Below are 18,764 nucleotides of genomic sequence, written 5' to 3' on the forward strand. Positions count from 1 at the left end.
ATTGTTTTGGCACTGTTTTCTGTCTATGGGACTACATAGAATGATGAAATGTATTTGTTTGAGTAGATCTGGATTATGGACTCTTGGTATTTGCTTTCTGAAAAGCAGAAGTTGAATGTATTTTACTCTGTTAATGAGTATCTAGTGTGTGTGACAGTGAGGAGAAATATGCCTTGGCCAAAGGCCAGTGAATTATTTGAATGCAGAAAAGTGTATGGGCAAATATTATATTTATTGTTAAAATAATTATGCATAGTCTTTACATCCTGTATGAATGCCAAATACAGTTAAAACACTATACTGGTTTTCTGTGTTTTCAGTATGAATTGAGTAGTAGAGCAATAACTTAAATGGAAAACATTGACATGCTGGAAGATACTGACATATCTAAGGCACTCATGTGGAAAAAAGAACCACATCCATTTGTAGAGGAACACGAGCAGCTGGAGAGAGCAGGGTTCAGGAGTAGCATCAGGGCTGAGGTTCAGGTTCAGGAGAACTCCTTCATGAAGCGCAGGTGGAAGCTGCTCAGACGTCTCAACACCTCCTCCATGGTCTCCTCGGGTGTCAACACACAGAACCTGCACACAGAGAGCCGGGAGGTGCAGTGTTTACTCTTGTTACTCAGACTATGAAACTGTCTGGTGAGTTCGGTGCTGTAGGTAAATGTTGTTTGTAAATGTTGATAATAAAATGAAACGGCTCTATAAGGTGGATTCCCTGGACAGTCGCTTGGAATGCACTGAAAAATGTGAGGGAACATGGTTGTGGTTGGTATGTGACACAACTTGTTTCAATTCCCATTATGCTGCTTGTGAGGGCTGACAGTTGAGAGACAGAGAGAGCTGTAATGTGTGTGTGTGTGTGTGTGAGAGAGAGAGAGAGAGAGAGAGAGAGAGGTGTGTCTCTCCCAGAGCCACTGTAATGTGTGTGAGAGAGAGAGAGAGAGAGAGAGAGAGAGAGAGGAGTGTGTCTCTCCCAGAGCCACTGTAATGTGTGTGAGAGAGAGAGAGAGAGAGAGAGAGGAGTGTGTCTCTCCCAGAGCCACTGTAATGTGTGTGTGAGAGAGAGAGAGAGAGAGAGAGAGAGAGAGAGAGGAGTGTGTCTCTCCCAGAGCCACTGTAATGTGTGAGAGAGAGAGAGAGAGAGAGAGAGAGAAGAGTGTGTCTCTCCCAGAGCCACTGTAATGTGTGTGAGAGAGAGAGAGAGAGAGAGAGAGAGAGGAGTGTGTCTCTCCCAGAGCCACTGTAATGTGTGTGAGAGAGAGAGAGAGAGAGAGAGAGAGAGAGAGAGAGAGAGAGAGAGAGAGAGAGAAAAGAAAAGACCGTACCTCACATGGTGAGTGCCCTCCCTCTGGCCGTGTTCACACCCAGGCCCCACACAGAGCCCCGCCTCCTCCAGCAGTCTGGCGCAGTACAGCAGGCCAGGCTCCACCCCCGCCTCCTGCAGAGCACACAGAGAGACGAGAGACGTGTACTCAGTAAAGTTGGATGTCGCTAATCCCGTAAGCACTTCCAGCTCACTAGCCTCCATCGAGCTGTCACTAGTCCATCGCCCTGGGTGGTAGCCTACAGTACATGTCCCATGGACAGTATAACGCCTAGTATACTGTACTGTAATCCCTCTGTGATATCACCTTGGCCTTTTCGAGCGCTCCAGGTGGGAGGTGCAGTCTGGGGAACACAAAGACTCCTCCCTGCACCGGCTGGCAGCTGAACCCGGGGAGGCCGCTCAGCACCTCCAGGACCCGCGTCACGTTCTGGACCAGCATGGTCTGGATGGCCTTGGTCTCCTGCCGGGGAATTGTATTTGAAATGACAGCTCTATATGTACTGTGTTTGAAAAAACGAATGTGGTGAAATGCATTCAGGAAACTCCATCTCACCTGAGCATAGAGTGGGAAGGAGGGGTCCCCTGGCCTGGGGGGGTCAAACATGAGCTCCAGGGCCAGCTGACCAGTCACCGCCGTGCAGTTGTCCAACGAGAAGTGAGTGTAGACGTACCCAGTGATGGCGGGGTCAAGGTTCACCAGCTCCACATAGCCTCCACGCAGGCCACACCTGGGGAAGCAAAGGCACCGTTAGATAAAGACGGTGGTGCTGTTACGGCCACGAGGTATAGTTCCAGGAAACTCACTCTCCCATGTAACCCTTGGACGCTGAGTGGATGGAGGCCAACTCCACTGTAGAAGAGAGAGGAGGGCCCATCTCAGCCAGGACTCTCTTGTAGGAGACAAACTCACTACCTTCCCCAAACACATTGTCCTGATACACCTGGAGATAAAAGAGAGAACAGGTCAGACAGGTCAGGCTTACTTTATGAGGTTTCAATCATGTGCAGCGTGGTGATACATATGCCGTAGACAGGAAGTTACCTCATCAGCCATCAGGAAGAGTTTCTCCTCGGCAGCGAATCGGATGACCTCTTCAATAGACTTCCTGCTTTGAACATGACCTATCGAAATCAAAACAATGCTATTTTTATATCTACAATATTTATGAGGTCAAATGGTGCCAAGAACTATAATAATAGGGGAAGGAACAAGGGATTAGAGACAGGAAATGGAAATGGACCAACTACTCGCCTGTTGGGTTTCCTGGGTTGGTGATGTAGAGCACAGCTGGGTTGCAGACCCCCTTAGCGGCCTGTAGTGCCTTGCGAAGCTCCTCTATCTGCAGTGTCCAGCCTTGTTCCTCACTAAGGTAGTAGGGCACCATGGCCGCCCCGCACGACTCCAGGGCCATAGTGACCAAGGGGTACGTGGGTATTGGAATCAACACACCTGTCGGAGGTGAGCCCTCACTCCTGACCAGCAGCTTTAGAACTTGCTAGAGCAAAATTTAGAGTGGAACAGCAAGGATTAAAACTGGACTGAAATGATGAAGATTATGATGAGGAGGAGGAGAAGGAGGAAGAAGAGGATTCCTACCATCATTGCTCTCTGGGAGCCAGAGGTGATGAAGATGTTTTCGGGAATAGATGGCACACCGCCATCTCTCAGAGAGATGAATTTCGCTACTCTTCGCTGAACATAGTCGATGCCAGCCGTAGGCGTGTATGACCCTTCGGTGTGATACAGAGGAGAGACAAACACGTGGATTTGCGAACATAAACACACAGCACATACTTTCTACTCTACAACCGACTGACACAGCTAAATCACAAATGACACAATTCCCAAACCTTTAGACTTTCATCACAAACACTCTTACCTACACTCCCTCCATCACAGGCTGCCAGAAGGGTCTGGGCCCTGTGTCTGACGTCCATTGGCAGCTTATCACTGTGGGCAAGCTGAGGGTAGAGGCAGGCTGCAAGAACCTGACAGACATAAGCAGAGATACTGTGTAGATATCCGGAGTAAAGACGACGAGCCAAAGACTATGCTTGGATATGCAGGCTTCATCAGACAGATACACAGGGGTAAAAGGTTAGGAAAGACAGACAGCTTTACCTGTCGAACAAATGATAACGGTTTCACCCCTCCTCGATGAGGGTCACCCCAACAGACATCCAGCACATCCTTGTACGGCTTCTTCACGCCCTACCAAATACAGAGTGGACACATGTTAAAGAACATCTGTTCTATTTTATTCTTGGGTGTTTCCAGGCTTACCGCCAGCCACAGGAGCACAGTGGAGTCTCACCTGTCTGAGCTCTGCTCTGATCTGACCAGCGCGTCTCCCCAGGCTCTCCAGCTCCGACTGCCGGATACTCCTCACCATGGGGCTGATCTCTCTCAGGAGGAGAGTCATATTGTATCTCTCTCCTCTTTGGGGACCTGTCTTCCGTCCACTTCTCTTCTGTCTGCCTCTCTGAAGCCCTCTGCTAGGGTGGTCTATAGTGCTCTCCTCTGTCCTGTGTTGTCCGGCACTGGCGTCCTCGCTATCCCCAGGGTAAAAGTGTTTTTGTTTATTAGGAAATTGTGAGCCGAGTTAGGTTTGTCTCTGTGTACATGAAAAGGAGAGTTCTCATCAGGGACTTGCATTGAATGAATGCGAGAATGTAACGCAGGTTTTGGTGTGTGAATGAATACCCCATGAAAGCCACATATTAACAATACCACATATCATGCAGGGGCTACTCATTGTCACTCATTCACTCATGTTTAAGATACAGTAAGTAATAAGACACTGGACATCACCAAATACAAGAGACATTTCATAAAGTACAAGACCATGCGCATACAACACTCTTATTAAATAAATAAAAAATGAATATATATATATATATTTTTTTTCTATCTATCTACCATCTCCTCATCACATTGCTTGATAAGCCATTGAGCAGAGTTGCAGCAAGTCTTCGACTCGGACCACATGTTCATCGTTTCACGGTAGAATTTCTCGTCGGAGGTAAATAAAGGGCGTACTTGACTACTTCCTGTTTTGGTTTTTCAGTCGTTTCGTTTCTTGTTGTCAACAGGGCAGCTAACAGTCTCCTTCTAGACACCAACTAACAACAGTATAGCTCTATTAGCTATGAAACTACATCTATTCATACAGAGGTAGGCTGTCGAATTAGTCTCACTCAACGATCGCGCTTTGACACCTGTCGTTTCTCGCGGTGTGGGAGATGGCACTGAGCTCCGGTGGTTGGGCTCCCATGCCTGTGGCTCCCCCGTCCCAGGCTGCGCATGGCGGGCCTCCCACGGTTTGCTGCAACACAGTTTTGATGTCGGTACGGGTATCGGTTTGCCATTCGGGAATCCGGCCGCTGTGTCTCCCCGGAGCTGGAGACGAAGCTCTTCGGCTGCAGCTGAGCATGGACCCTGGCCGGGCTGGAGAGTTTCGCCTAGCCCTCCGAGACTCGAGTAGAAGCGGCCGCAGTGTGGTAATTCTCGTTCCATTAGGGTTTGAGCATATTGTAAACATATTGTGTAATTTTAGTGGTTGTTCTTGTCCTTCTCCTAGAGGCCACTCGTGAGTTTATCAAATAGCTGATGTAATCACTTGTAAGTTCTGACATGAAATGCCCCAGGGTAATCAATAGCTACTATTCACAGCTGTGAGACACATTGTCTTTAGGAAATTATTGTGTGTGACACAATGTCTTGCCACATGCTTATCATTGGTCCTTGGATGAGAGATACTGGTGCAAGCCAGACTAAATAAGAGACAGTATCTCGCTTGTAGATTCATCCAAGTGTGCTCAAGTGTTTCAAGTACTACATGTTGTAGTGTATGTCTATTAATCCAATATCTACTATTGAAATGTACTAAGATGAACATGGACAATCCGCCTTTGCTCCTCAGTTCATTGCTGAGTTTGACCTGCGCTCTGTGCAATATGAAGTGAAGTCTCCTCGCTGTCATGAAATGCGCCTGGCCACGCCTCCCCACGACTGCATCCGATTCAACTTCCGTTGTGACCGCGAGGCACAGGAGTGGGCCACCGTGGTGATGTCATCACTTAGAGAGGCACACAGAGGTCAGAGGCCATACTCTCTCCCTGTCGCTGTCTGTCCCTCTCCCCCTATCTCCGTCTCCCTCCGTCTCTCTCTCCCTTTGTTCCCCACACTCCTTCTCTCGCACATTCCTGTCTGGCCTGGGAACAGTAGCCCAATGTTAAGAGGCCGTGCCCTGAACCTCCAAGTTCTCTTTCAGTGGCAAACAGTTCCCCTCATCCTCTGGACGACCAGCAGAAGAAGCAGCAGCAGCAGCAGCAGCACACAGTGGCAGCCGTGGATCAGTGGAGCTCAGCCTCCCTGCCGCTCACTGGTGAGTGGGTCCCTGTCTCTACTGCACCTGCATGGCCATACTGTATACAACTCATTTTACTGATACAGTGCACCCCCCCCCTCAGAGGAGCTGTGCCTGGAGCTGGCCCGGGCGATCGAGGCAGGTGACACCCAGGCGGCAGGCCAGCACGCCTCCGCTCTGGCCCGGCAGAAGGCGTCGCTGACCATCCAGCTGTCGGAGAAGAGCTACGCCGACGGAGAGATCAGGTGGGGCAGACCCTCGTGGAGGGCCGGGCGTCTAGCGCTACACGCCGCGGCGTTAGGTAGGGGGGAGTGTATGGCGTACTAAAGACGCGTCACGTCTGTCTTCCAGTTTATCGGTGGCTGTGGAGGACGTTTCCTCTTCCTGTTGCGTGGCGGTTAAAGTCTTCCCCCACATGACCGTCGCAGCACTCAAGCAGCAGGTCAGGGGGATGGAAAATCCTCTCTTTTTTACTAGACAACCTTGACAACAGAAACTCATGTTCATCGCTCTCTCTCTCTGTCAGGTGTTTCTGGAGTATGGCTTCCACCCTCGGGTGCAGCGCTGGGTGATTGGCCAGTGCTTGTGCACAGAGCCCAGGTCGCTGGCCTCCTACGGGGTGCAGAAGGACGGGGACACGGCGTACCTCTACCTGGTCTCCGCCCGCCACACCCTTCTCACCCGCCAGCTGTTCCAGCAGGACCAGGAGAGCGCCCTCCTGGCGCCCCCCCTGCCCCCCAGCAACGGCCCCACGTCCCAGGACTGGAGGGGCTACAGCACCCTCCCCTCCAGACTGAGCCACAACAGCCAGGGCGAGTTCACTGGACTTGACACACACACACACACACACACAGATGGAGGCTCGGCGCAATCACACTCATGTGTATGCTCGTACCGCATGGACACGTCTGCGCCAACAAGTACATACTGTCCCGTTTTATCCCAGTCTCTCTCGGAACACCTTTTCTGACCACCCGTTGTTGTGATTGGCCGTAGGAAGCAGTGTGGGAGGGGCTGACAGACTGGGGGCGGGCGCAGGTGAGATCAGGGACACCCTCAACCTGGAGACGTTGCAGCTGAACGACAAACCCAGCAAAGGCAGTAAATCACAGGTAAGCTACAGTCTTCTAAAATGTGCCTGAGCCTATAACACAGTTATAAATGCATACTTCCTTGCTAGGCCTTGTACTTACTTCTGGATTTCATTTGATACACTTTCAGAATTTGGTTTATTTGCCAAGTACATTTTCACATGCGAGGAAATTGACTCGGTGGCTCTGTTCCAGAGGATTATTTCTCTACATCCCGACCGGGAACATTCTTTGGTTTTCGCTCCCCTTGAGTGTGCACAAATACCAAAGGGTAGTGCCAAAGGTTTTGACCACGTTTCCAAAGTCAAAGAGTGTGTTTACGAGGCGAAACGGCCCCGCCCAGCCCAATGTGTGTCACCTCATTCTACGTCCCTCTATGTCGCACATGCAGACAGAATGGGCGTGTCCGTCCTGCACCTTCATCAACAAGCCTTCTCGCCCCGGCTGTGAGATCTGCGCCACGGCCCGACCCGACGCGCACAAGGGCCGCATCCAACAGGTAGGCAGCCGCCCGGCACGCGCACGCTCACTTCCCGTATCCATCCCGCTGACGTGCGTTTCTCTCCCGCGCCGAAGGAAAAGGGAAGGAAAGAGGAGCCGGCGGAGGCCGGCGCGCCGAGTAGCTGACTGCCCACCCAGCATGCATCACACCCTGCGACAACACACGCTCAAACAGCACGCGCGCACACTCATCCACCCGAACCGGAGACGGCTAGCTGCGGCGGTTCAGCTCACAGGACCGGTGAAAACGTACTCACGCTCGTCCACTGAGGGGGTCCGCCGGCGGGGTGGCTGGCTGAGAGAGACCGGGTCACATCCACACCTCGGGGAAAACCCCACCTGCAGGCGGCTCACCAACGGAGCGACAGTCACTAAAAGAGGAGTCCGCTTTTCATTCTACGTGAACGTCAACGACCTTGGTCTCTGGAGCCAGACCTCTCCGTTATTTATTTAAAGTGAGGGGAGGGGGGGGGTGGGGGTGCAGGCTAGTCCAATATTTATTTCAAAAAGTGTGTGTGTGTGGTGGGAGGGAGGAGGAGGGGTGCATTGTCCAGCTCGACTCATTTTGTCATCCAATGAAGATGAGAGAATGTCATGCGATGAGTGAACCAGCGGTGATGCTGGTAAAGCTGTATAGTGTGAATCACGGTCCTGAAGGTTGTCTTTGTCGGGCGCCAAATTGAGAGGAAGTTACTTCTGAGGTGTTGTCTGCAGGAGATACAGGGTTTTAAAGTGCTTTTATTTTTATAACGTTGTATTTAGTGTATTAACTTTACCAGAATGTTTAGAGTTGTTGATGCCGATTCATTTCACCTACTTGCCATAATTTACTCTCAACTGTGATTGTGATTCAATGATTTGTTTTGTCAGAACATAATATTGTAAAACGATGTTAACTGAATAAACATACATTCATCAAAATTGTCCCAAGCTTATTCATTTTGAAGACTTGTAAACTTAAAGCAATAACTATCCAGGCAATATCTATCCAGGCAACTATTTTGTCAAGTTTTATTTTGGCATATAAATTAAGTTGTGTACGCAGGGTTCAATTAACGTTATCAAAACAAACAAGTATAAAAACATTAAAAGCAACAACCATACAGTGGACGAGTAGATGGTTCCCAGAGCATATCAGCAGACTTCGTTTGCCGTTTCCATTTCAACATTCTCTTCATTCCTCCTCACCTAAAGTCTGGTTGGTCCGGCTTCCTGGCACCATGCCAGCAGAACTCGCCAAATATGCTGAGGGCTGGCCTGGTTACAGCGTCAACACATTCATCCTAGAACTCAAAATCAGTGCCGTCGTCTCCCTCTGGTACCAAGAAAACAAAAGCCAATCCCACCCAAATGCACACAAGCATAGAACCCAGTTCTTTCAACCCCTTCCCCGCCCTCTCTCCTCTCCAGCCAGGCAGACTCGGTCTCCAGGGGAAGGCCAGACCCGAGTACAGCTCATACAGTAAGAGTCTGCAGCTGGAGGGTTCTTTCCCCCATAACAGCTGATCTGGGGCCAGTCTGGGGGCTAATTCCAGAAGAGGATGTTCCAGAGCAGCAGCCAGCAGGGGTAGACCAGCAGGGCGAGCAGGGGGTAGACCAAGGAGCCGTACAGGGCGTGGTCCAGGATGCCCTGGGAGATGACGGACAGGAAGAGCATCCAGCCCTCCTGCAGGCTGACGGGCGTTTCCTGCAGCTCCTCGAACAGGAAGACGCAGTAGAGGAGGGTGAAGCCGGGGCTCAGGACCACCATGATGAAGGCAGACAGCACCCTGAACGGACGAGCGAGACGAGAGAGAGAGTCAGATGAAAGACCGCACCGAGGGATGTTAGAGCGCGAACGTAGCGGGAGATAAGAGACGCGAGCGCTCATGTGCGCCGTTCACTGACTTGGGTGTGTGTGGCGTGATGAAGGCGGCCAGCGGCACCATGCTGAGAGCCAGGATGAAGCCCAGGGAGAAGTTGAGGAGGGCGGTGCAGCTCAGCAGCACGGCCAGGTAGAGCAGAGTCACCAGCTTCAGCAGCCTCCAGCCCTGCTCCGTCCCCACGCCAGACACCAGCCTGGGGGAGAGAGGAGCCGCGGCCGCGCGGGACGGCAGCGGGGGAGTCAGTGTTGCGTATGAATGTGTGTGTGATTTGGTCTGTATGAGAGACATGGTGTGGTGTTCACCTGTGTGTGTGTGTGTCAAGGTTATTATAGTTTTGTCTTTTTGTTTTCAATTTGTTTAGTTTTGATTCGTTTTTAAAGCAGGTTTGCAAGTTCAGTTTAGTTTTTATTTTTTGAAAATGCTTAGTTTTAGATTAGTTTTTATTAGTTTCAGTATTAGTTGTAGTCTTTTTTTCTTCTGCGCTAGCCTCGTGAGACTATCCTGATCTCACAAGCTCATTGTTTTACTGTGTGAAACAAACCATCTGGCGCATGTCAGGTTTCTTCTGCGCAGGGAAAAAAATGGAGGATAGATTTCATATCCACCCAAAATACTAGGCTTATGTATGAAATGAAAAAGACTAAAACTAAGGACATTTTCTCAATTAGTTTATTTTAGTTAGTTTTGTAAACACACAATAGCGTTTTAGTTATCGTATTTTTGTTAAGCCTAGTTTGTATTTTTATTTCAGTTAACTAAAATGTTTATTCACACTTTTTTTTTTTTTTTTTAGTTAGTTTTCTTTAACTATAATAACCTTGGTGTGTGTGTGTGTGTGTGTGTGATTGAGTGAGTGAGTGAGTGAAACCAAGTACCTGTGTCTGATGCATATGTGAGCTACACGGTGTGGATGTGTGAGACCAGGTGAGGTGTGTGTACTGTACCTACTCTGTGTGTGTGTGTGTACCTGTGTGTGTTGTGCGGCAGGGCCAGGCCTGCGGTGTAGATGGCGATGGCCGTCAGGACCACGGCCTCCGTCTCGGACACGGGGAAGTGTTCAATGGCCATCTCCTGGGAGAGGATGGGCAGCGTGTAGAGGGCCACGCCCGTCAGGTGACTGATCATCACAGGGGTCAGGATGGACAGAACGCTAGGGCTGGAATCCTGAGAGAGAGGGTGGGGGGGGGGCTTTAGTTTTATTTATTTAACCAAACAAACAAACAAACAAACAACAAACATCTTTATTTGTCACACGGTGACAAGACGACGAAACACACACAACATGGCTGGAGCATCCACCAATGAAACTTGTCTCTGCTCTTAACTCATCCCGAGTTAGGATGGGCAGCCGGGAGCAGACAGTAGGCAGCGAGGGTGCAGGGGACGCGCCCCACGGCCAAGCAAGTGCTCCCGTCTGTCTTCACCAGGGACAGACAGTGTTAGCGATCTGTTCTTCAGCATGTTTTTCGTATTAGATTCTTTTTCTTTCTGGAGGAATCCCTTGTGAACACAGGGAGAACATGCAGACTCCACACAGAACTACTGGCCACTACTGTGCCACCGTGTCGCACAAGTCATTTTGGTGTTCAGTGTCTTGCTCAAGGACACTTTGGCACAATGCCGGGAGCTGGGATCGAACCGGGAACCTTGCGATCCCCAGCTGGCCGCTCTACCTCCTGAGCTGAAATGGTATAGATTAACAAACTAAATAAAGAAACAAGAGAAAAAACAATAAGAATGGGAAAATAAATTAGAAAATAAAAAAATACTGTGGTTTCATTAAAATAATAATAAATATTTTTTCACATTTCTTGAGATGATCTGGCAGGTTGTTCAAAAGAAAAAAAATCTTGATACAGATCTTGATACAAAAAAAACCCAACTGTAAATTATCCCTGTGTTCAAGCAGTATGGAAATCTGGTGAACTTCTTGTGGAGTAATTGTGGACATAGTAATTAGGTAAGAACACATGACAAATTGGGTAACAGATGGGTAACTGATGACATATTGGGTAAAAACAGATTACAGGATAGGGAGTGAGATAAGTGCCAGATCAAACAGACCAGCAGGACTTTACACACTAGGAGCTGCAGATTGCATATGAAGAGGGAGAGAGAGAGAGAGAGAGAGAGAGGCCGACTGACCTGCTCCGCCTCGGCCACACCATCCTCTGTTCTCGGAGGGACGGCTCCCAGCTGAACCCACAGGTCTAAGGCCTGCGCTGTGGTTAAGGTGTGTGTTCATCGTAACATCATAATCATGACCCGCTCCCCCCTGACACGCGCACGCAAGCGCACACACACACACACCATCAATGGTAAATGGTAAATGGACTGCACTTATATAGCGCTTTTCCACCTTAGCGGCACTCAAAGCGCTTTACAGTGGCCTCTCATTCACCCATTCACACATACATTCACACACCAATGGCGGTAGCTGCCATGCAAGGTGCTAACCTGCTCATTGGGAGCAATTTGGGGTTAGGTGTCTTGCTCAAGGACACTTCGACATGTGGACAGTCAGAGCTGGGATTGGAACCACTGACCCTTCGATCACTGAACGACCCGCTCTACCAACTGAGCTACAGCCGCCCCAATGCTGTCCATCGTGTCCGATGATGACGCTTGCTTCAGGGTGGGAGTGGAGGGTCAGCGACGTTGCCTCTGGTGCCACTTCTCGTAGGCGTTGAGGCCGATCCTTGAGCCGCACACTCGTCCGCAGGTGGAACAGGGGAACCCGGATGCCAAAGGAATACCGGCCGCCCGCTGGTGTCGTTGTGTGCGCCTCTCAGCCATTCTCTTAAGTTTTTGTGGTGGATTTGTGAGACTGCTCTGGCACAGGTCAACTGCCAGGCTGATCTGTCCTGTGCGAGAGTTTCAAGCTGCGTGGAATTGGTGTTTGAGTGCTTTAAAAGGACTTTGGTGTCGTCCTTGTAGCGTCTTTTTTGTCCGCCAGCTGCACGCTTAGCTCCTTGTAGTTGGCCATAGAAGACTTGGCGGGGCAGGCGATGGTCTGGCATACGGATGGTGTGCCCTATCCAGCGTAGGTGTCTCTTGGCCACAGCTGCTTCCATACAGATGGAGTTGGTGCTCTGGAGTATTTCTTTGTGTGGAACTCCCAGGAGAGGCCAAGGATCTTCTGGAGGCAGCGGATATGGAAGGACTGCAGGTTTGAGATGTGCCGGCTGTATGGAGTCCATGTTTCTGCCCCGTTTCTGCAACCTTGGTGCTGACCTTCAGGTTTTGGTTTTCGAAAACCCTCACTCCCACCATCTTCACTCCTTCCAGATGGACCTCCAGTGGCATGAGAAAACCCATGACGACCTTCGTCTGGCGGGAGTTGCAGGGGGCTGCCGGTGGTCCAGTCTGTTGGACTCCGCCTGCGCCTGTCCCCAGGGCAGACTTGTCTTCGGGGTTTACTCCCCTAGCCACTTTACCCCCCCCCCCCCCCCGGGTTAACCCAAGTGGCTGTGGGGCTGCCTTCTTCCGCAACCATTGTGGTGGTTCTCACACCCACCATCTTCCGCCTGGTCTGCCGATGAGGACTTCAGGATCACTCTTGGTCTGGCCTCTACCCTTTGACCTGTTCGGCTTGGATGACCCTATCAGGAGTACGAGACTCCCGCCGACCTAGCTCTGGTCATGGAGACACGCAAAGTGCCCCACCACGATAAAGTGGTGATCCCATCGAGACACACACACACACACACACACACACACACAAACAAACGCCTCATTATGACTCTTGAGCAAGTATGCAGTAGCTACAGTGTGCTGTGTAGGTAGGTAAGGAGAGGATACGCGTAGCATCAGGATGACAGCCAGCAGGCCGAAGGCGGGCATGTAGTATCCAATGGAGACGAAGCGTGAGAGAGAAGGCATCAGGTAGAAGAAGTACGACTGGTGCAGACGCTCCAGGAGGTTGTTCAGCTTCCGGTACATTCCCTCCAGGAGCCTGAGGAGAAGACATGGGCAAACACACACGTTAGACGCACAGAGAGCATTTCTTCACGCCCGCCCCCCGTTATCACTTTTGCTTTGAGCCAAACTTGTTCAACATTTTATTCCAATCATAAACAACCATTATGTTATTCAAATTCTCAAAACCAAGTATGTTGTGAGCCACTAGGTAATGTTAATTGCTAGTTGTTTGTTTTGCTAGTTGTAATGTTAGTTTGCTAACTAATCTTAAGGTATAATGCTTGCCCATAAAAGCTTTCTAGCTAAGATAAGATAACAGCAGCCAAGCTAATCCAGCACAAATCGGTGCATATAAATTCACTAGAATGCAGGACATGAAGTGACGCTCAAAATATCCGGAGCCACTGCGCGTCCACATCAAAGGAAATGACCCTGACCTGCCGACGGTGGTGATGTCGGTCTTGAACTGGCGGAAGCTGTTGACGCCCCTGATGGTGGCGGCCTCTACGTGGTAGCGCAGGAAGAGGCCGTGGTCTCCCCAGGGCCGGCCGCTGGCCTGCTTCAACACCATCAGACTCATGGTCTGGACCGCGTGGCTGTAGCCCGACGTCGTGTCCCAGTCGTTCCTCTGGAGCTGTGCGCGCGCACACACACACACACACACACACACACACATGCACACAGACACACATGCACACAGACACACATGCATGCACACACACATACACACACACACAAGAACAATCACAGTCAGTAAAATAGGAAATGTAAACAGTGTCAGTCATGTTAACATCCTGACCAGCTCAGTTCCTACCTCAGGAATGAGGCTACAGTATAACGCTAAAGCACCCAAATGCCTTCATGATCATTACATTCCCTTCGCATTCAAACACCTACAACAAGGGAATGTAGATATTTGTCCGTGATTCTGTTTTCCGCCCCTCAGTCGATAATCTTGCCCCACATTGCCACAGACCCCACATCAACTCCATATTCTTCCTACATCAGGGTCACATACTCTTACCCACGGGTAAACAAGTTGCAAGCAAGCAAAGAAATAGTCCTTAACCTCATTAAAATTAATAAATTATTATTTGGTGTCTTGATGATGATGGATGAGAGTGCTGTCTAACACAGGACAGAGTGCAGATAGAAAATGAATATATGTGTAGGCCTACACATATATATTCATATATATATATATATATAAACACACACATATATATATATATATATATATTCCTTAGAATTGTGTTACACAAAAAAGAAAACACTTCTGCAAACATACACCACATCTGTCTGTAGGCCTGCAAATGAATGCATTGATTGGCTGCAAACATGAACAATATCCGCTGTACCTGCCCAATGTGATTCGATTGGGTATAAACAAATACCTGCCCATGGTGCGGACGATTGGCTAAAAATTTAATATGGTGTGGACAACAAAAAAGTCAGTCAGACAGACTGTCAGAACTTTAATCCCTATTATCTGCCAGGCCTTCTCGGGGCGAGACAAAAGGGTTTCCCACACACCTTGCCCTGGATGGTGCAGAGGACCCCTATCTTCTGGCAGAAAGCATGGAAGAGGTTGGCCAGGTCGAGGTTGGGCAGCTGGCCGTTGAGGCCCTCCAGAACCAGGTCCAGACTGGTGACCTCGTCACTGCTGAGCTCTAGGGACAGCGCCGCCTGGATAGACCCGCCTCTCCCCTGCAGCGGCGACCAATCCATGCCTGAGGGACAGAGGGAAGGGGGCGGGGTTTGAATAGCAGTCGTGCTCCTGTGCGGACGGCTACACGGGCAGTACTCACCGGTGGTGTTGGTGTGGTGGTATCCCTCCAGCCAGGCCTGCATACCAATCAGGTCGTGCTCATTCACCAGGAAGATAATGTCCTTCGCCCAGTAGATCTGACCTATTGACCAAAACAGCGGGCTCAGTGACGGGATGTGTGTGTGTGTGTGTGTGTGTGTGTGTGTCTTTACGTGGTTCACTCACTCCTGAAGTACTGGGCGAGGCCGAGCAGAAGCCCCACTGCCTGGTTGTTGCTGTTTCCTGGGCTGCAGGGGGCGCTCAGCACCAGGGCTTCGGTACGCGGAGCCCTGGGGGCTCGCAGGATGCCATACACGTTAGTGCCACGCACCATCTGATGAGAGAGAGAGAGAGAGAGAGAGAGAGAGAGAGAGAGATGAGCGCAAAAACTGACAAGACTTGTACTTTGCGAAGTTCCAATATGAAATGAACTCGCCACTAATAGATTATTGGTAGTGTTTCGGCGCCATTGAAACATACAGTAGCCAATGTGTGTCCTATACGCATCCTATATTTCACTTGTCGTCACAGACTCACATATCTCTCTTTGTTTTCATCTGGAAAGGGAAGAGTGCGTGTGAAGCTCTGGGTGAACACCTCCAGCCCTCGAGCCTGCATGGTTTTCAACAGCCAGTCCACTGGCATCCCTCTACACACACACACGCGCACACACACACGCACGCATGCAGACAGACACATTAGAACAGGGGTAGGACTGAAGGACTGCAACTGTGCTGGCAATGGCTGGGTGAAGTGATTGGGAGGAGACCTCGCTTATCCCACTCACCCCGCCTTCCTCTTGTGAGCTGCAAACTCCTTGCCCGTGGCCAGGGCCCTCTCCCCTGACGGGAAGCGCTCCTCCACCATGGTAGAGCCCATGGCATTCTCGGACATGTAGGTCCGCAGCGTGAACGGCTCGAAGGCCAGCCCCATGAACCAGGCCACGCCCGCCATGTAACACACCACACTGGGAGTCGGGCACAGAACTACGATTCAGTTGGGATTCAGTTGCATTTCATACACTGGACTACAAATATGGTGTCTTCAAGCATTGCACACATGTAGGCTATAGGGTGCATGAAGAAAAAGTGAGGGTCCTATGCAACATATCCAGCAAGATCAAACAGCTGCCCTTATGAATGAATACAAGACAATTATTCACCAGATTGGTGCGTTGAGGCGGGTGAGAAGGTTGGTCAGGGCGCGCCTTCTGTTTGGGTCAGACAGAAGTCCCATGGTCTTGTCCCACTCAGCCTGGCTTAGCAGTGGACCCTCGCTGGCACACAGGACACACTCAATGTGGAACGACTCAATGCTTTCCTAATGCACAACCGACTTGGCTTTTATAACTACCATGGCTGTAGCTAGTAGCTATAGCTACCTAGCATAAACGTTCACAAACACACAAATTACAAACGAGTCAACCCATCACAGTGATTGAAAGATAATGGTGCTGCCTACGAGCCGCGTACAAAGGGAGCGTCACGTAGAGTAGCTAGAAAGTCCAACGCCGGGACAATGCGACAGCTGGTGAAGCTAGCTACGTTCGTGCGCCGTCGTAATATATATCTATACCGGGGGAAGGTTGATTCGGTGTTTATAGAAGCAATCTTAACTTACCTCTTTCAGAGCAAGTGAAGGATAGGCTAAATCTTAGCAGGTGCAGCTGTTTCAGCAGCAAAAGCACCTCGTTTCCTTGTTTTGTCGGAACTATAACGCAGCGGACACATTTCCGGTGTAGCAAACCCGACCATCAACAACGAACGAGATACCCAAACTGGTACTTATGAATCTCCTTGCAATGACATTTAACACAGCCTATACATTAGTAGGCTATATTAGTATTACATACATGCAACATAGGTGATGCTACACATGAACAGTATACATTCATATTTATTGAAGTCTGATCATATGGATCACTCAATGATAAAACAAAAGACACTTCAAGTATATTATTTACTGTTCATCCATAATTTTAATACAAACGTGTGACATGAAAAACTAACTAAAAAAACAATTCCAGAATCTGGCCCACCACCTCCCTCTACCCATCAGTCTATGTTCCCCTTCTGGGCAGTGGTCACTCTGCGGTCATCACAGACACCTCCTGTAAATGTTGCCGCACCACCTCATCCAAAACCTTGCTCACGCCCTTGCAAGCAGTCATGGCTGCCTCCATCAGTGCCTCTAGGTGGTCCTGGTGGAACCTGGCATCCATCTGCAGCAGGGCGATTTGACCCCCGCGGGGCAGCAGGGCCAGGGACAAGGACATGCCTCCTCCACTCTCCTCCGCATGACACAGGTCTGCCAGGGGCGTCTCGTCCACGAAGCCAGCTGTGCAGGCACACACGTAGTCCCGCATGGGGATACCTGCGTCGATCACCGCCAGGGTGGCGGCGTTTACACACGCGCTGTAGTTCCCGCCGTCTGACTGCAAAATCTTTTAGGAAGGACACAGTAAGTAAACTGGAGTGTGAAACTAGGACCCCGTTTACACCTTACATTAAAATGCGTTTTTGGTGATCAGATTGCAATCTGATTGTACTAAACCACATGAAAATATAGGTGCACATTTAATAAGTGTAAATGGAAATGCGTTTTTAATCCACATATCAACAACGTGGGCGGAAATACGTAGCCGTTGGAACACGGGTTCAAGACCAGCAAGGAGCTGGCTTCCATGGCAGCTAGCAAGAAAGCATTAAAATGGATCCTGGTCAAGGTTGGAGTCCAGACGAGAAAAAAGTGTCTAATCTCAATTTGGTCGGACGAAAATATTCAACTACAAACAGGATGTGACGTTCGATTGTCAGCTGGACAGAGTCGATCGGATCTCAAACGGATCGGGTTGAAGATAATCAAAACGCATATTAATGCCAGGTGTAAATGTAATCAGGCTAAATCATTATCTAGATACAAGACGCATTTTAAAGCAAGGTGTAAACGGGGTCTAGAAAGAGCAACAAAAAAAGTGGTGGAGAATGATCCTATAAAACCAGATTAATGTCCCAATCCACCAGTTTACATGTGACATTCTCTTATCAACTTCAGGTACCTTGACATAGATGTCTATTTGAGAGCGTGGGTACAGCTGAGTCAACACAGCGGCCTCAAACGTCTGCTTGAGGTGAAGACTCATCTCTGTGGACTTGCGGTCTCCGTGGGGTCTCCTCTTCCTCTCTGCAGTGCTGAAGGTGGCCATGCTGTACTGACAGTTTATCACAGCTCGATCATGGAGGGTCCTACTGCGGTTTCCACGCACCTGGGGATATCAGGAAAAGATCTCTGTGATAAGATACTTCAAACTGAAGAACACAGACAAATCTCTTTCAAAGAACACATTTCCATGACCGAACATTTCAGCAGTCCGCCAGTTCAGATGATGGGTTAGAACAGAAGTCAAACAAAGGGTCAATGTTACAGAATATTGATAGGCTAAGTTAGCTACATGCAACAGACTGATGTAGGTTAGCCTACTGTCAATCGTATGATCCTGCGTGTGGTAGACAGGACAGTCTTAGCATAAAATGCCGTTGCCATTGATTGCCACCAAAATTATGATCAGCTAAATTGGCGAGACAACGTTACTGACTGCTCACATCAGTACTCACTGCTACACAAACTTACTTCATGTGGACCATACACAACAGCCAGGGCCTTGGTGTTCCCCTGCTCTATATATGCAGAGCCGTCGGCCTGGGCAAATACACCCATGCGGGCTTGTACTTTGCGAAGTTCAGTAGCTTTTCTTCCATCCAGACGATATCCCTGGTCGGAAAGCAATTCTAAACCGGCCATGTTTTATCCGAGTACAACCAGCGCCGATACGTGAAACACGTTTTGGCGGAACTCGTGTGCATTGAAAGGTACGCGT

General features: G+C 49.7%; 4 protein-coding genes across 8 annotated transcripts; 1 reads left to right on the forward strand and 3 right to left on the reverse strand.

Annotated features, from left to right (window-relative positions):
• Window positions 1-213: 213 nt before the first annotated feature.
• Window positions 214-7,719, reverse strand: LOC311325445 (alanine aminotransferase 2). Of its 4 annotated transcripts, none has more exons than XM_084458151.1 (12): window positions 7,552-7,719; window positions 3,648-3,885; window positions 3,455-3,544; window positions 3,213-3,321; window positions 2,930-3,063; window positions 2,585-2,828; window positions 2,375-2,454; window positions 2,137-2,273; window positions 1,886-2,060; window positions 1,637-1,792; window positions 1,331-1,443; window positions 214-581 (listed from the first exon to the last, which is right to left on the reverse strand). In XM_084458151.1, the coding sequence occupies exons 2-12, from the start codon at window positions 3,753-3,755 to the stop codon at window positions 491-493; spliced, it is 1,437 nt and encodes a 478-aa protein (XP_084314277.1). In that variant the 5' UTR covers window positions 3,756-3,885; window positions 7,552-7,719; the 3' UTR covers window positions 214-490. The 4 variants fall into 4 exon arrangements, with proteins under 4 accessions (XP_084314277.1, XP_084314276.1, XP_084314279.1 ...); XM_084458150.1 differs by having other exon boundaries at window positions 3,648-3,947; XM_084458153.1 differs by having other exon boundaries at window positions 7,548-7,719.
• Window positions 3,965-7,399, forward strand: LOC311325446 (ranBP-type and C3HC4-type zinc finger-containing protein 1-like). Of its 2 annotated transcripts, XR_014631012.1 has the most exons (8): window positions 3,965-4,833; window positions 5,256-5,430; window positions 5,607-5,720; window positions 5,806-5,947; window positions 6,054-6,144; window positions 6,229-6,814; window positions 7,185-7,292; window positions 7,370-7,399. XR_014631012.1 is itself a non-coding variant. In XM_084458154.1 (6 exons), exons 1-6 carry the CDS (start codon window positions 4,576-4,578, stop codon window positions 6,670-6,672), a joined length of 1,224 nt encoding a protein of 407 aa, XP_084314280.1. In that variant the 5' UTR covers window positions 3,965-4,575; the 3' UTR covers window positions 6,673-7,305. The 2 variants fall into 2 exon arrangements, 1 of the variants encoding a protein (XP_084314280.1); XM_084458154.1 differs by lacking the exon at window positions 7,370-7,399 and having other exon boundaries at window positions 6,229-7,305.
• Window positions 7,720-8,300: 581 nt separating the features above from the next.
• Window positions 8,301-16,583, reverse strand: gpaa1 (glycosylphosphatidylinositol anchor attachment 1). The gene is made up of 13 exons (XM_084457860.1): window positions 16,508-16,583; window positions 16,050-16,163; window positions 15,675-15,854; window positions 15,425-15,536; window positions 15,074-15,221; window positions 14,889-14,990; window positions 14,614-14,810; window positions 13,518-13,714; window positions 12,961-13,114; window positions 11,305-11,376; window positions 10,127-10,323; window positions 9,182-9,352; window positions 8,301-9,063 (listed from the first exon to the last, which is right to left on the reverse strand). The coding sequence occupies exons 2-13, from the start codon at window positions 16,121-16,123 to the stop codon at window positions 8,820-8,822; spliced, it is 1,848 nt and encodes a 615-aa protein (XP_084313986.1). The 5' UTR covers window positions 16,124-16,163; window positions 16,508-16,583; the 3' UTR covers window positions 8,301-8,819.
• Window positions 16,584-16,918: 335 nt separating this feature from the next.
• Window positions 16,919-18,694, reverse strand: exosc4 (exosome component 4). The gene is made up of 3 exons (XM_084458444.1): window positions 18,518-18,694; window positions 17,946-18,152; window positions 16,919-17,330 (listed from the first exon to the last, which is right to left on the reverse strand). Exons 1-3 carry the CDS (start codon window positions 18,686-18,688, stop codon window positions 16,971-16,973), a joined length of 738 nt encoding a protein of 245 aa, XP_084314570.1. The 5' UTR covers window positions 18,689-18,694; the 3' UTR covers window positions 16,919-16,970.
• Window positions 18,695-18,764: the final 70 nt, after the last annotated feature.

Source organism: Borostomias antarcticus (genome assembly GCF_949987555.1).
Source record: "Borostomias antarcticus genome assembly, chromosome: 24".
Lineage (NCBI taxonomy): Eukaryota > Metazoa > Chordata > Actinopteri > Stomiiformes > Stomiidae > Borostomias > Borostomias antarcticus.